The 12,821-nt window shown below is 44.1% G+C and overlaps 1 protein-coding gene across 1 annotated transcript in view; it reads left to right on the top strand.

Annotated features, from left to right (window-relative positions):
- The window catches only part of mnat1 (MNAT1 component of CDK activating kinase), an 84,835-nt gene that overhangs the window by 60,865 nt on the left and 11,149 nt on the right, over nucleotides 1–12,821 (top strand). The window contains exons 6-9 of the mRNA XM_010734160.3: nucleotides 985–1,088; nucleotides 1,289–1,429; nucleotides 2,643–2,774; nucleotides 11,846–11,967. Coding sequence (XP_010732462.2) covers nucleotides 985–1,088; nucleotides 1,289–1,429; nucleotides 2,643–2,774; nucleotides 11,846–11,967 — 499 coding nt within the window. The remainder of the gene's footprint in view (nucleotides 1–984; nucleotides 1,089–1,288; nucleotides 1,430–2,642; nucleotides 2,775–11,845; nucleotides 11,968–12,821) is intronic.

Here is a 12,821-nt window from a genome sequence, read left to right as displayed (position 1 = left end):
CAGTGCTTAGAAAATGTCCACGGGACAGGGAGGGTGGAGTCAGGAGAACAGACACTAATATGAATGTCAAGTACTCAGTTCCTATAATACGCTGATGGCCCTGAACAGAATGCAGAACAGCCCCTGTGGTAAAGGTCATAGGTTTGGTGCTTGGAATTTGGACCAGTGTTGGTTTTTTTAACGTTTTAAACCCTAAAAATCTCCATAAATGTCTCCTTAAGCAGTGTTGAAGTCAGACCCTTTTTCCACTGTTTGACTTCGCTTCTAAGTATATATTTTCTATCTGTTCATTCCGTGTGTGTGTCAATGAAAATCTACTGTATCACATGTTGAGAGAAATATTGAATTACCAGATGCCATTTTTTAAGGCAGCATTTTTCCCTCAAATGGAAAATTGTGCATGAAAATCATTTCACACACTTTTTTTTTCAGCTGGACATATTTGTTATATCTGGAACTCTATGGATCTGGACTATTACTGATAATAATAGGTATTGTGGGTTTAAACAGTGCTTGTCTTCACAACATGACGTTGTGATGATGGACCCACAAAAGGCTCTCTTGGGTTGAAGAGGTTAAGGGCTGGGGTAAACTCTGTCAGAACTAAGTTAAACGACGTGTTCGTAGTTGCTCCAAACAGCCACAGTAAAAGGCGGCGTGTTAGAGAGAGGACGGGGGTCGCGCTTTTTCTGGGAATCTCTCCTGGAAGACATTGACAGTGTTGCAGACATGAAAAATGACACAAATAGTTGTGTGAAAGATCAAGAAATAGAGCTGAGAGAGAAGTTCAATGCCTTTGTTTCTTTTTCATGTCCACACGGCTGGCTTGTAAAGTGAGTCAACGTCAGATCGTTGATTTCAGAAAGTTACAGAAATGGTCAAGTGTGGCGAAGAGGGTTCCTGAAACTATTCAACCACTTGACGGATACTTCTGATGGAGTTTACTTGTCCCACTTAACTCTGATTTGTGTCTCCTCCATGTAGTGTATAACCTGACAAACAACATTGATGTGGAGAACACCAAGCTGAGGATGGAGCAGTACCAGAGGGAGAACAGAGATATCATCCAGAGGAATAAGGCTAAACTTGTACGTACCAAGCATGCATAATACTTTTCTTGGTCATGATAATTTGGTCCTAAAATAAACACAGTGAAAGAAAACTTCCCCTCCTCGGAGAAGTCAGAGTGTAGGGTCAAGTACAGAACAGTATTGTTGGGGCTGGTAGTGATTCAGCCTTGTGGTCAAAGATGTGACAACGTGCCTGTTTTCTTTCCTGCACGCCTCAGACGCGAGAGCAGGAGGAGCTGGAGGAGCTGCTGTTACTGGAGCAGCGCGACAATGAGCAGCGGAGACTGGTGGTGCTCCAGGAGGAGCAGAGGCAGCTACAGGCAAAGAGGAAGAACAAACAGGCCCTGCTGGATGAACTGGTGAGATCCTTACTGTACTTCTACATATGTGCATTGTCCAGTAATGCAAAAAGTCACATTATGACAGATGTTCCAAGTCAAACACACAAACACACACACACCCTCACCCTGAGGGTTCATGGCTGTGAGATCATTAAGAGCTTATTACCAGTCTTTGTGCTGTGGGCTGCATTGTTCTCATTCTGTGATTCCAAAGCCTTTTGGCTCCATTGTGTTGAGCTACAGGCTTTGGAAGTGATTGTTCCTGCAGAGCAGGCTGCTGAAGGACCATCGCAGATAGCAGGCTAAGCTGTGTGTTTGTTTGTTTAAGGCACAGGGCCTGTTGACTGTAGGCAGATGAGATCAGCTCTCACCCCCTCACCCACCCACCACCTCAGGGAACTGACCCAAGCTCTGACATACGTACATCTCTGTGGTCAGAGAGCTCACACTCACACCAACACATACATTTAGATTCATTCATGCTGTTTGCTGAAGCAGTGGGTAATTAATCAGTAAAATAAATTACCGGAAACGTGTAATTCACTTCTTTATTCAGTATTGTTCTTATCAAAGATAAATTTGTTTCTTGAATATATCAACAGAAATGAGAAGTATAATCATGCAATGTCATCCAAATAATGTAAAATCAACTATCCAAAATAAGTGAACGTGCTACATTTTTGCAGTCAAACCAAGACTTAGTGATGGAAGCTGTTAAATCGCTTTTGGTTTATTGTTAAATACTAAGACACCTCTAGTCTGTCCTACCATTGCTGTCCACCCCATCAAAAATGTCCTACCTCTTTGGTGCACAAAGTGTCCAAGCTTGTGTTCTTAGACCTCTGCGCTTGGCAACACTCCACTGGAGAAATTGAAGCGTCCGACCTTGCATTTAATGGAGGTGAAGGCGGCGCAGTGCACTTGAACGTCCCCTGCAGTGCCACAGTTTTGTTAATATGGCTTGCATCAATAATGTGGCAGCTAGCCTGAAAGCACCCTACGCTGATGGTTATCCAGTTAGACAGAGATGTCTGGGTTCACTCGTGTTCTAATCTTTTCTCAACATACAACAGTCACAAAGGGAAAAGGGCTTCAACACGTACAGGTGTCAGCTGTTTTTGCTGAACTGAAAAGTTCCTGATGAAGCACTTTGTTGCATGTGTCTCACACACACACACACACACCTAACATTCACTTTCTAAAATCCCCCAAATCCCATTTGTTTCTCCAGGAACAGTCTCAACTTCCTGCCACCATCTTGCTTGCCCAACACAAGGTCCGTGCTGCTCAGCTGGAGACGCAGATCGAGCAGCAGAAACAGGCGGTCAAACCGACAAATCTATTTTCGACTGGAATACATATGGTGAGTGCAGTGCTTAAGGCATATTAGCTTTTTAACCACAGTTCATACATATGAATTCAAAGTGACAGCCTCTCTGAAGCCTGACTCTTCTGAGTGTGTTTAAGCACATAAGCTGTTAATTTTCATACTGGCCAGTTATTTTCTCCCTTTGCCTCTGTACTCACACACACTGAAGTCGTGCTTCCATGCATCCATGCATCATTTTTCTCATTAAAGTCCCAGTAGCTCGTTAAAGATTTATCATAGTGAACTGGGAAGTTGTTGACTGTGACGATTAACTTTCCGTCCATCTTGTTTTAAGTGCTCCGTGTAGTTGAGTGTAAGCAATGGTGCCTCAGTTTCCTGAAGGAATCAAAATGTGTGTGATTTGTTATCACTAGTTGTTGATAATGTGTGTCAGAGTGAATGAAGTCGAACCTCTTTCAACTTCCCAAGGTTGTACCACTGGACATCGTTTACATTTGCATTTAGTCATTCAGCTGATGATTTTATCCAAAGTGACCCACAAGGACATGTCGGTGCACTAATAAATACTGTGAGAGCTCTAGAGGGAAGTAGATTTGTCATCTCCAGTTGATGGTAGTGCTAGGAGAGGAGGTACTCTCGGAAGAGCTGCATCTTCGTTTTTTGAAGGTAGAGAGGGGCGTCCCTGATCTGGTAGGAAGTGGTAGCATTGGTTCCGCTAACGGGGAACAACAGACGTCTTGAGTCACGGTGGTTGGGTCCAATTCACAATACAACTCCAGTTTGCATGAGTGAACAGGAGATTAGTGCACTTTCCTTTTATTAGGCATTCAAACAATGTTTAAAACATGCACGGCGCTGCATTGGTGATGGTGCCTTCTCTGGTACTGGTGAAATAACAAATCAGCATCCAGGAAGTCCAGTTGAGTGAAAGTTTGAAAGCGTAGCAGATGCCAGAACACTCCACAGTGGTTTATCATATCATAAGGAAAGATTTTACAACTCAAGACAGTAATTTTTTTTTGGCTGCAGTAATCATGAGATAAACAGAAGAAATACAGCGTTCACGACACAGTAATTTACCTGGAATGTGCAAAAGCTGGGCCAGGTCGGCCTTTTTGACAGATGATCTTATGATTTTTTTTTTTATTATTATTATTTTTTATCTGCTTGCATCAACAGAGTGGCCCTTATTCAACTGAAAGCGCTTGATACCTTTTTTGAACACAGCCTGTCAGACCGGGCTTTGCTGCTTCAAGTGAAAGCTGGTTGAGCACAGTGTAACGGGAGAGCTTGAAGAAGTTTTACGTACCATAAATAACAAATAGCTACTATATTTACAATGAGCACATTGAGAGGTTAATGTCACGTGGTTGTATATCTCTATCCGCTGGTGGTAAGGTGAGTCTGAAGAGTCGAGGCCTTGGTGCGATTTTTAGTTCATTGCTAATTTAAACTTCATGTGGCATGCTTGTTGACAATAAAGTGATGATAACAGCCCCTTCAAAGGGAGGACGTTCCTCTGTGTCTGGTGCTTCTTCAGTGTGGGAACAGGCCCTCACCCCTTCTGTCATGTCATAACATTCCTCTGGGCGAAAAGGTAAGATCCACAGAGAGAACATGTGGGCTCATGGCTCTGGCTGTGTGCTCACCGTGTCTGGAGAGACCTTCCATTTGGCCGTCGTTCTGGTTTTCAGTAGTTTATTTTCATTTTACTGTGATGAGATAGGCTGTGTCATCACCCCCAACCCCTCCCTGACAGCCCTCATGAGGCATGGTTTCCTTCCCACAGTTCAGTGGTGCATGAGAGAGATATCTGCTCACCTAGTCTCAAGGTAGAGAGCTAGGTTTTGACACTTGTGCTATAAACTACCTCTCTCTTTTCCCATCGTTGTTTGTCTGTGCGCCCAATTTCACTGTAGTTTCCACTGACATAGCTCCTGGTGAAATCATCTGATGCAGTGATAATAAGAGACTTTACAAAAACATTAATTTACTCATTTAACTCCAAAGAGACAACTGGCTCATCCATCACCAGTGGAAAAGCATCGAATTGATCCAAATGGGGGGATGTGGTGCTCTGACTCTCACCCCCTTGATATACAGCATGAAGTTAAACTTGCTGATGGAGAGAGAAACAGCATGATTATGTTGCTCTTGGCTTCTTCCTTGGCTGTTTTTCCTCGCTCCTTTCTTCCCATTTCTCTTTATCCTCCCCTCCCGTCCCCGAGCTCCTGTTGGTGGAGCTGAGCTCTCACCATGCATCTGCTGTGTTTTGGACTGGAGAGACTCGAGTCGGGGGAACGTGTGGGTTTGGATTTCCCTTCACCTCGGAGTCCATAAGAATGACTTCTGTTTGACTTGGTGGCATTTCAACACAGAGCGGTGGATTCCTGCAGATTGCTGGAATTCATTTATCTGCTAGGTTGTGGTCCCGTGTTCCAAAGCAGCGTTTCAGTTTTTCTTCAGCAGAAATTAGGGGAGGCAAATGTAAAAACACATTTCGAAAGCTGAGCCACATTTCCACAACATGCCTTTTATTCACATTTAAACTGATTTGCGCTCCTCTTTGCACTGACAGGGATATTGATTTGTGCTGAAATGCTTAATCATTGATGGATTTGTCACACAAAAGAAAATAACCACATTTAAATTTTAGTCGTTTATCAAGTAAAAATCTCTGTTTGCATTATTGGAAACAGATTGTGACTTTTTTTTTAATTATTATTTTTTATACTTATGGTGAGACAGAACAAGCAATTTCACCACTTCACTTCGTGCTTGGGGAAATGAACAGTTTTTACAAAACTAAACATTTTGAAATGAAAATATCCGGTAGTAGAAGCCGCAGTATCAATACTTTGTTGTGAAGCACGTACACAAAGGAGAAACAGATTGTGACAGTGATGAATGGACACTGGGCTGATTCATGACCCCTTTTTGTTTTTTCATCTGGATGTTTTCTGTGACGTGCAAGTTCACCAGTCACACAAGCAGAAATTCACGGTGCCTCTAATGTTAGCCCCCCCCACCACCACCTGCCCCACCAGCACTTCAGCCAGCTGCTTCACCCTGGGCCAAGGTGAGCCGTCACCAGTGGAATGACATATCTGTCTGTCTTTGAGCCATCCCATCCATGGAACGTGAGGGTGCCAATTCTTCCTCAGCTTCCCCTGATGACTGCCATCTTTATTTAAAGATTGATCTAACATCGCATCAAGTTGTGTCATGTTGTTTACCGGGAACATGCAAGTGGAGGGGGGGTGGGCATCTCAGCCATTTTGGCACTACTCTTTGCCTGGGTGATTTTTCCAGGAGTTCGGTGAAGGGGACGCCAACCCTGATCCTGATTATTCCGGTTGCGTGTTAACAAGTCGTCGAATAGATTCTTGAGGAATTTTAGCCGATCCTGAGGGAAAGTAGTCTCGGTCCAGGTGTGATTTGACGTGGGATGGGCCTGGTCTTGCCTCAGGAATGGTGCGGAATCACTCACTAATCCCTCACTTTGTAGAAATCCTATTGAACCGAGACACACATAGCTGTGTGCGGGTGCATGCACACACACACACTCCCCTTACCCAGTCTGAGTAAACATCCTTTGAAGAATAAAGTGTCTTTCTAAAATAGACGTCCGCTGATATCAAAAGCGGCTCTCCGTGTGGGAGGGAGGCAGATATTCACTGTTTAAACAGGTTGCTTGTTGTTGTCTGACACATAAGACCGGCCCCAGTGCCAAGCCCGATGACAAGAATCATGGCACCTGCTCAGAGCAAAAACACGGACACGAGTTGAGGTTTACCATATAAATTATTTTTGGTTTAAGCACAGCGTGAGTAATAGTTTTGACAGTATTTCATCATGGTTTCTTTGTTTGTGTGTGTAGAAGTATTGTGTTTTCTAGTCAAAGGGTCTACATGTGAGGCCGGGAATTGTCCTCAGCTGCTACAGTGGTCCCATTCCTGAAAGAGGTTGACCGATGGGGAATCTCTCCACCTTGGAGCAGCTTTCAGCGCCATCTTAAATGAAAGGTCCAAAGTTCCAGCATTGCTGGGGCCCAATCCACTACTCACAGGCGGCGGTAGCAGCTGACATACCTGACGAGGCCGGCATGGGCACCTAATGAAAGCAGGAGGCACATGCACATAAACAAAGTCCAGCTCGCGCAGATAAATGTGGGCGGAAAGTTTAGCCCTAAACATAGATGTGTAGCTGTCTGAAATAACCCCCGGGTTCTCTCTGGCTTTATTCCATTCTACACTTAGGCACAAGAATTTGACTACCATAGAAAACACTAGCACAAGTTACACACTCAGAAACACACACTCATGCTGTGAACTTGTTTGCTTAAGCCTGATTTACTTGGTTAAGTTGTCCTCTGCGGTGACCTCTGCTCGGTAGACATACTCGTCAGCGCAGGCCTTACTTTACTCTGGCAGACTGGCCTAACCTGTTTAGCCTGGGAGCTTGTCGCTATGCACTCCCCCAACCCCCACTCACTCCTTTCACTATCTTCAGCTTTTCACTTCCTTTATTCACACTCTTGAGACAGATAGTGGCAGACAGAGGGATATGGGTTGCGTTTACATAAATGTGTTATTGTTTATACATGTTGACATATAAAGCATTCACAACAAACCAATGATGGTGGATTTTATGTGGGAGAGTGCATCACCCCCTGCACTTTGGCCTTTTTCCTCTTTTTATTGGATTGCTGGCGTGTAGTTTGATAGCTGCAGGGGAGAGTGGGAGAGGGGGTCAGCTCAGGGGGTAAAGAGAACTGTGAGCCCTGATTGGCACCAGCACATGTGGGCATTCACACCTCTGCCCCTGCCCCTGGCTTGGCCCTGTTTAGGTTGGCCTCAGCAACCCTTTGCCCACGGGCAGGCCGGCCCAGCCCAGCGGAAAAAAAGGAGTTGTCAGCTTTAGGGGCTTTGCGCTGCGGCAGCTGCCACTGGTCAGGCAGTTATATTTAAACTTGTAAGGTGAGGGGAGGCACTGTGCGGGCAGCAGCTTTTACACTTGCTACTTGCTGCTCAGCGGGCCAGTGGGCAGCCCAAAGCTCTTTATCCATACAGAAGCACTGGCAGTGCCAGGGCAGTAGGTGGAAGTGAGGGCTGACGATGGGGTGGCACTAGGCTTATTAATTTGATCCCCTATACAACGCTGACAACTGTTTACCTTTCCATGTGTTCTCATTATCACTTTGTGCATTAGTGACAAAGGCCTCCCTGCCTCTGGAGCTCTACTTAAGTTAGCAGCGACTCCCCAAACCCTCGGTAAACCAAGCAAGTGCATATGTGGCTTTGTGTGTTTGTCTGTGGATGTTGTGGGGAGGTGCTGATGGAGAGGTTAGTCTCTAAGTGACCTTGGTGTGTCCTGCTGAGCTGCAAAGTCAGGAGAGATTGGGTGGGGGGGCTTGAATAGTGCTGATGATCATGCAGTGTGTGTGTGTATAGCACGTTTCTGGTGGACTTCTTAGTAGTGACCCCTGATTTGGGCTCGTGAACATTAGATGAGACCTCCTTCAGTAGCACTTTCTATCTCAAACAGAAACTGTCATTGCCTCGGGGGGGCAGACCTCTCATGTCTTATAAGTGATGTGACTTTTATGAGACCCCTGTCCCATAAAAGTCACACAAATGTCTGCCGTATCACTCTGTCAGATGGGTTAACCCTGTTGCTTTCCCAGATGGTCCCGTTAAGACGGACAGCAGAGTTAAGAAAGAGGCACATCACAAGACGAATTCAACCTCCTCCCCCAAGAGGCGTAGGGTGCTCAGCAGTTTTCCAAGCCAGCACACCTGTCCCCTCCACCAACACGAGGACAGGCACCGGTGACGGCGTCACTCGACCCTTTTCAAAAAAACAACTCTACTATAAATTCAAGCTGGTATTAGCCAATCATTACAACTCTATCTGGACCTACGGAGGTCGATGTAGGAGAAAGAGGACTACTCCCTCTGGCGCGATGGTGATTTCCTCAAATCATCCTCCCCTGCGGTTTTATTAAGATTGATGGCCCCCAGAGTTTCATTTTAGTGCCACAGGGGTATTGTACGAGTCTTTAATACCAGTTATACACAAACTTGAAAGCGTCATGAGGACACACATAATGTTGTGTAGGTAGGAAGATGGGCCTCTGTGATGTTAAAAGCAGATGTTTGCCTTGGCTCTTTGAGCGATGTTGTTCCAATGGCCCTTAGTCCCTCAGCCATTTCTGCTCAGCTGAGCCTGGCTGGAGGTCCTCTCTCTCTCTCTCTCTCTCTCTCTCTCTCTCTCTCTCCCCCCTTCTGTTGCTTTCTTTCACATGAGCATTTGGAAAACAACATTCATATGCTGTAATTCACACACGCTTTTAATAGGACGCGATGAGTTCATGATTAAAAGTTTCAGCATTATTATTAGGGCAGAGGACAGGGCAGGTCTTAGAGGGCACAGTTCATGACACAGACAGCTTGTCTTGTGTCAAAGCAGCACTACAACAAATCATTAATTTACACAGAAAAGTAAAGATATTCAGAGGAGCAAAGACTAGTCTTGTGTATGCATGTCTTATGCTGTGTTTGCTCATAATAATGTGTCTCTGCCAGTTTTCAAGGTGCCCTTGCAAAGGAATGCAAAAAAAATTTCTCCTAGACGGGAGTTTGGCTTTGTTCTGTCTGTCGCTTAAAAATCTGATTTACTGCCCTTTAGCTATCTGCAACTCCCAATTTGCTGCTCTCTTTCGCTGCCACTCCACTGTTGTAGACTTTTTCTTCTTACGCTTGCTCCCTCCGCCCCCCGTTCGTCCCACTGCGTCTCTTTGATTGGCGCAGTAGGGGAGTTAAACAGTGCTGAAAGTCTAAAAGAAGATGGATGGAGAGGCTGAAGGAGTGTGAAAGTGAGGGAGAGTGACTGGGTTTGGGTTGGTTCGTCTGGGTTTCATTAGCTTGTGGTGGGGCTCCACTGTGTTGGATGAATGGATGGGACAGGATCGGGGATCGCTGGCACCTTAGGGTTAAAGGTTGGGTGAAAACCAAAAAGAAGTGTGTCGAGTGTTTTTGTGTTTTGAAGGAAAAATACAACAATATAAATACAAAGTATTTAAATAGTTGGGCAACAGATAAATAAATATAATCTGTCTTAGATCCATTATTATTTGATTGGGTGTTTTATTATTATGGATATAGCAAGTGGCCAAACATGGATAAAGGTTCCTTACAGTGAAAGAGAAAGATTTTGATGTGACTGATGTGATTTGATTAATTATTTAAAAGAAATCAATCATGTTAGAGATAATAAGCAGCAGTAGTTTCATAAGCATAAAGTAATGCTGTCAAAGACGTCGTGTGTGTGTGTTTGAGTTTAACCTCTTTCTCTGGAAAAACCCACTCACTCACTGTCTGTATACTGCCACCTGCATGTATTAACCACCGCTGAATGCGACAGGTTCAGACTCGTTCTGTTAAGGTGGTTTAAAGTCATTCTGGGAAATAGGATTTGATAAAATCCTTCGTCACAGTATATGTACATTTATGTTGCAATATTGATCGTTTCATCACCACCGGTGTGATTTATGTGACAATTAAACTGAATTCAAATTAAACTCATTGAAATTAGCTGAAAAATCTACTGAAGAACTGTTTATGGATAAAACACGCGGATAGAAATTAATTAATTTAGCTGATATAGTGAATTCAATACTTGACATAAATGTGCTTTTGTACGTTATTGCTAAAAACACTACATATGATGATATATAACTGGACAAGACTATAGTGAAGGTTTTCTGTGTGTGTGTGCATGTGTGTGTTTATTGTTTTGTCTGTGTAACTATTCTACATGCTGTCCCGGTTACGACAATTACCACCATGTTGTCTTTGGCAGAGAAACTCTGCATCCTTTGCTGTCTCAGTGTGCATCACTTGGTGCTTTTGTAACTTCCAGCTCAGCGTTGGTTGCTTTATTTCCCTGTGGGTGCACTCGCATTGGGCCAAAGCATGTGTGAGGGCGGGCAGTCTCAGGCCACGGGGCACATGTTACTCGTTTAGTTTGGTTTTCATCAGCTCCCCTCTGTGTTCTGTTGTTTATACTCCCCCCACTCCTCTTTTCTTTTCTCTCTCCCTTATCTTTGTATCTCCTCTTTGTCTCTTTGCTACCCTCTGAAAAAGTCAGTGTTTGTTTAGACATCTTTTTAATTCCAGGTTTGCTTCATCACTCTGGCTCGTCTTCTGAGTCTCATTACTTTAATTCTGGAGAAAACATATCCGCCTGACGTGACTGTGTGGAAATTCCCCTTTGATGGCAGAGTCCCAAATCGAATAATTCTACAGTGTCCTTAGGAGGCATCAGGTTTCTCACTCGATCACCACGGTCAAGAGCATTAGGAACTGGAGTGGCCTGACTGAAATCTCAACTTTGAGTAATTATGGATTGAAAGGGGTTTTTATAAATCAGACTGCAGTTTTCAGTCCTTGACGCAGCAGATCTTTTGATTGTACGAGCAGTGTAACATTTGCAAGTTAACAATCCTGAGTCTGAGGATTTGTGTAGCTTCAGTGATATTCAGATTCACGACATTGTTTTAGGTGATTCTTTGGAAAGATGCAAATTACAACAACAAAGACACTTTCACTAGTCTGCAAGCTTTACGCTTAATTAATTATCGACTTTCTCTTATGCATTTTTACAATAAACTACTCTCTGTTAACAGGAATTATATTTCCGTGTTAATCCCACCGCAGGTCTCTTGTATGATGTTACGTTTGTTTCTTCTTGGTCAGATCAGATTTCCATCAGAAATAGTTGTCGAGTTGCCAACAGTACTTTGACCGCTAAAAACATGCTCAGTCATTGTCTCGGTTATATTTCTCCAGTAAACCAGCAGTGCCTGGGGAAAGTGAAGATGTTGTCAGACGAAACTCTTATTTCCAAACCAGTCGGTCAAGAACTGGTGGTTGCTAACGTACAGTTTGATTGACGTTAATCCTTTACTAAATAGTTTTTTCCGTCTATGTCATCCTGATTGTGCCATAGCCATAATTTCCAGTGTTGCATGGCAGTAAACTGAGACAATGAAGGTTATTGTCCTGTTGTTGACTGTTGTCTTTCTCTCTTTTGTTTTTTAGCGTCAGACGGTGTCTCTCCAGCCTGTGCCTAAGATAGCTGAAGTCCTGTACCACTATAAGCCCCTTCAAGTTGAAACCTACGGACCACCAGTACCTGAACTGGAGCAGCTGGGCAGACTCGGGTACAAACTTCACATTTCCTGTTTTAAATTCCTTCAAGCCGCACATTATCATATATATATGTTAGCATATCATCAGGTTGAATGACAGAAGAATAACCCTCCAGGAATTTTTTTGTTTCCTGAGAACTTCTCTGGAAGTTTTCTGGAAAGAAAAGAAAGTTATTTTGTGCCAAGTAGGTTTCAGGAAATTATAAAAAAAATAATTAAATTTGTGTCAAAAAACTCTTGATTTCCAGTGAAATTTGAATTGAGATTTATAATTGAGAATACACCAACGGGACAATAGGGTAAAATAAAGTGTTTACCCTTAAAGGTGGAGTGTTATTCTCCACATAGTTGCAGAAGTGTATTGTAAAAGTTTAGATGTAGGGTTAGAGAGCTGCTGGAAAGTCTGTCTGCTTGTGAAGCCTGGCTCGTCTCACTTGACTCTGCTCTGATTAACTGGGAGAGTGAAAGCAAATGAGGAGGAGGAGAGAAAGAGAGAGAGAGAACCATCGCCCTGCCACAAGCCGCCACAGTGCCTCTGCAGGAGCGTCCATTAACACACACAGGAAGTGCTTTCCCCGACGGCCCCTTTGGGCCAATCAATCCACGACGCCATTGGTCCAGTCCTCACCGAATGTAAGCGATCCATCAGACAGCCCAGCACCCAGCCATCTGCACTGCAACTGGCTGGCACTAAAGCCTGCCCACACACTGAGAACGGCCTGCTTTTATTGGGTGACAGGAGCAAAACAGGGTCATATTCTTTTGGGGCGAGCTCGTTGAGTTCAGCACGGCTTCACCCTGACAATAACCTTCAGTTGGCTGAGATGTGCGGATTTGAACACAATGTCAGCATGTTTAGGGTAAGG

The sequence above is a fragment of the Larimichthys crocea genome, chromosome XXIV (assembly GCF_000972845.2).
Source record: "Larimichthys crocea isolate SSNF chromosome XXIV, L_crocea_2.0, whole genome shotgun sequence".
Taxonomy (NCBI): Eukaryota; Metazoa; Chordata; class Actinopteri; family Sciaenidae; genus Larimichthys; species Larimichthys crocea.
This window is presented reverse-complemented; position numbering and strand designations above follow the sequence as displayed.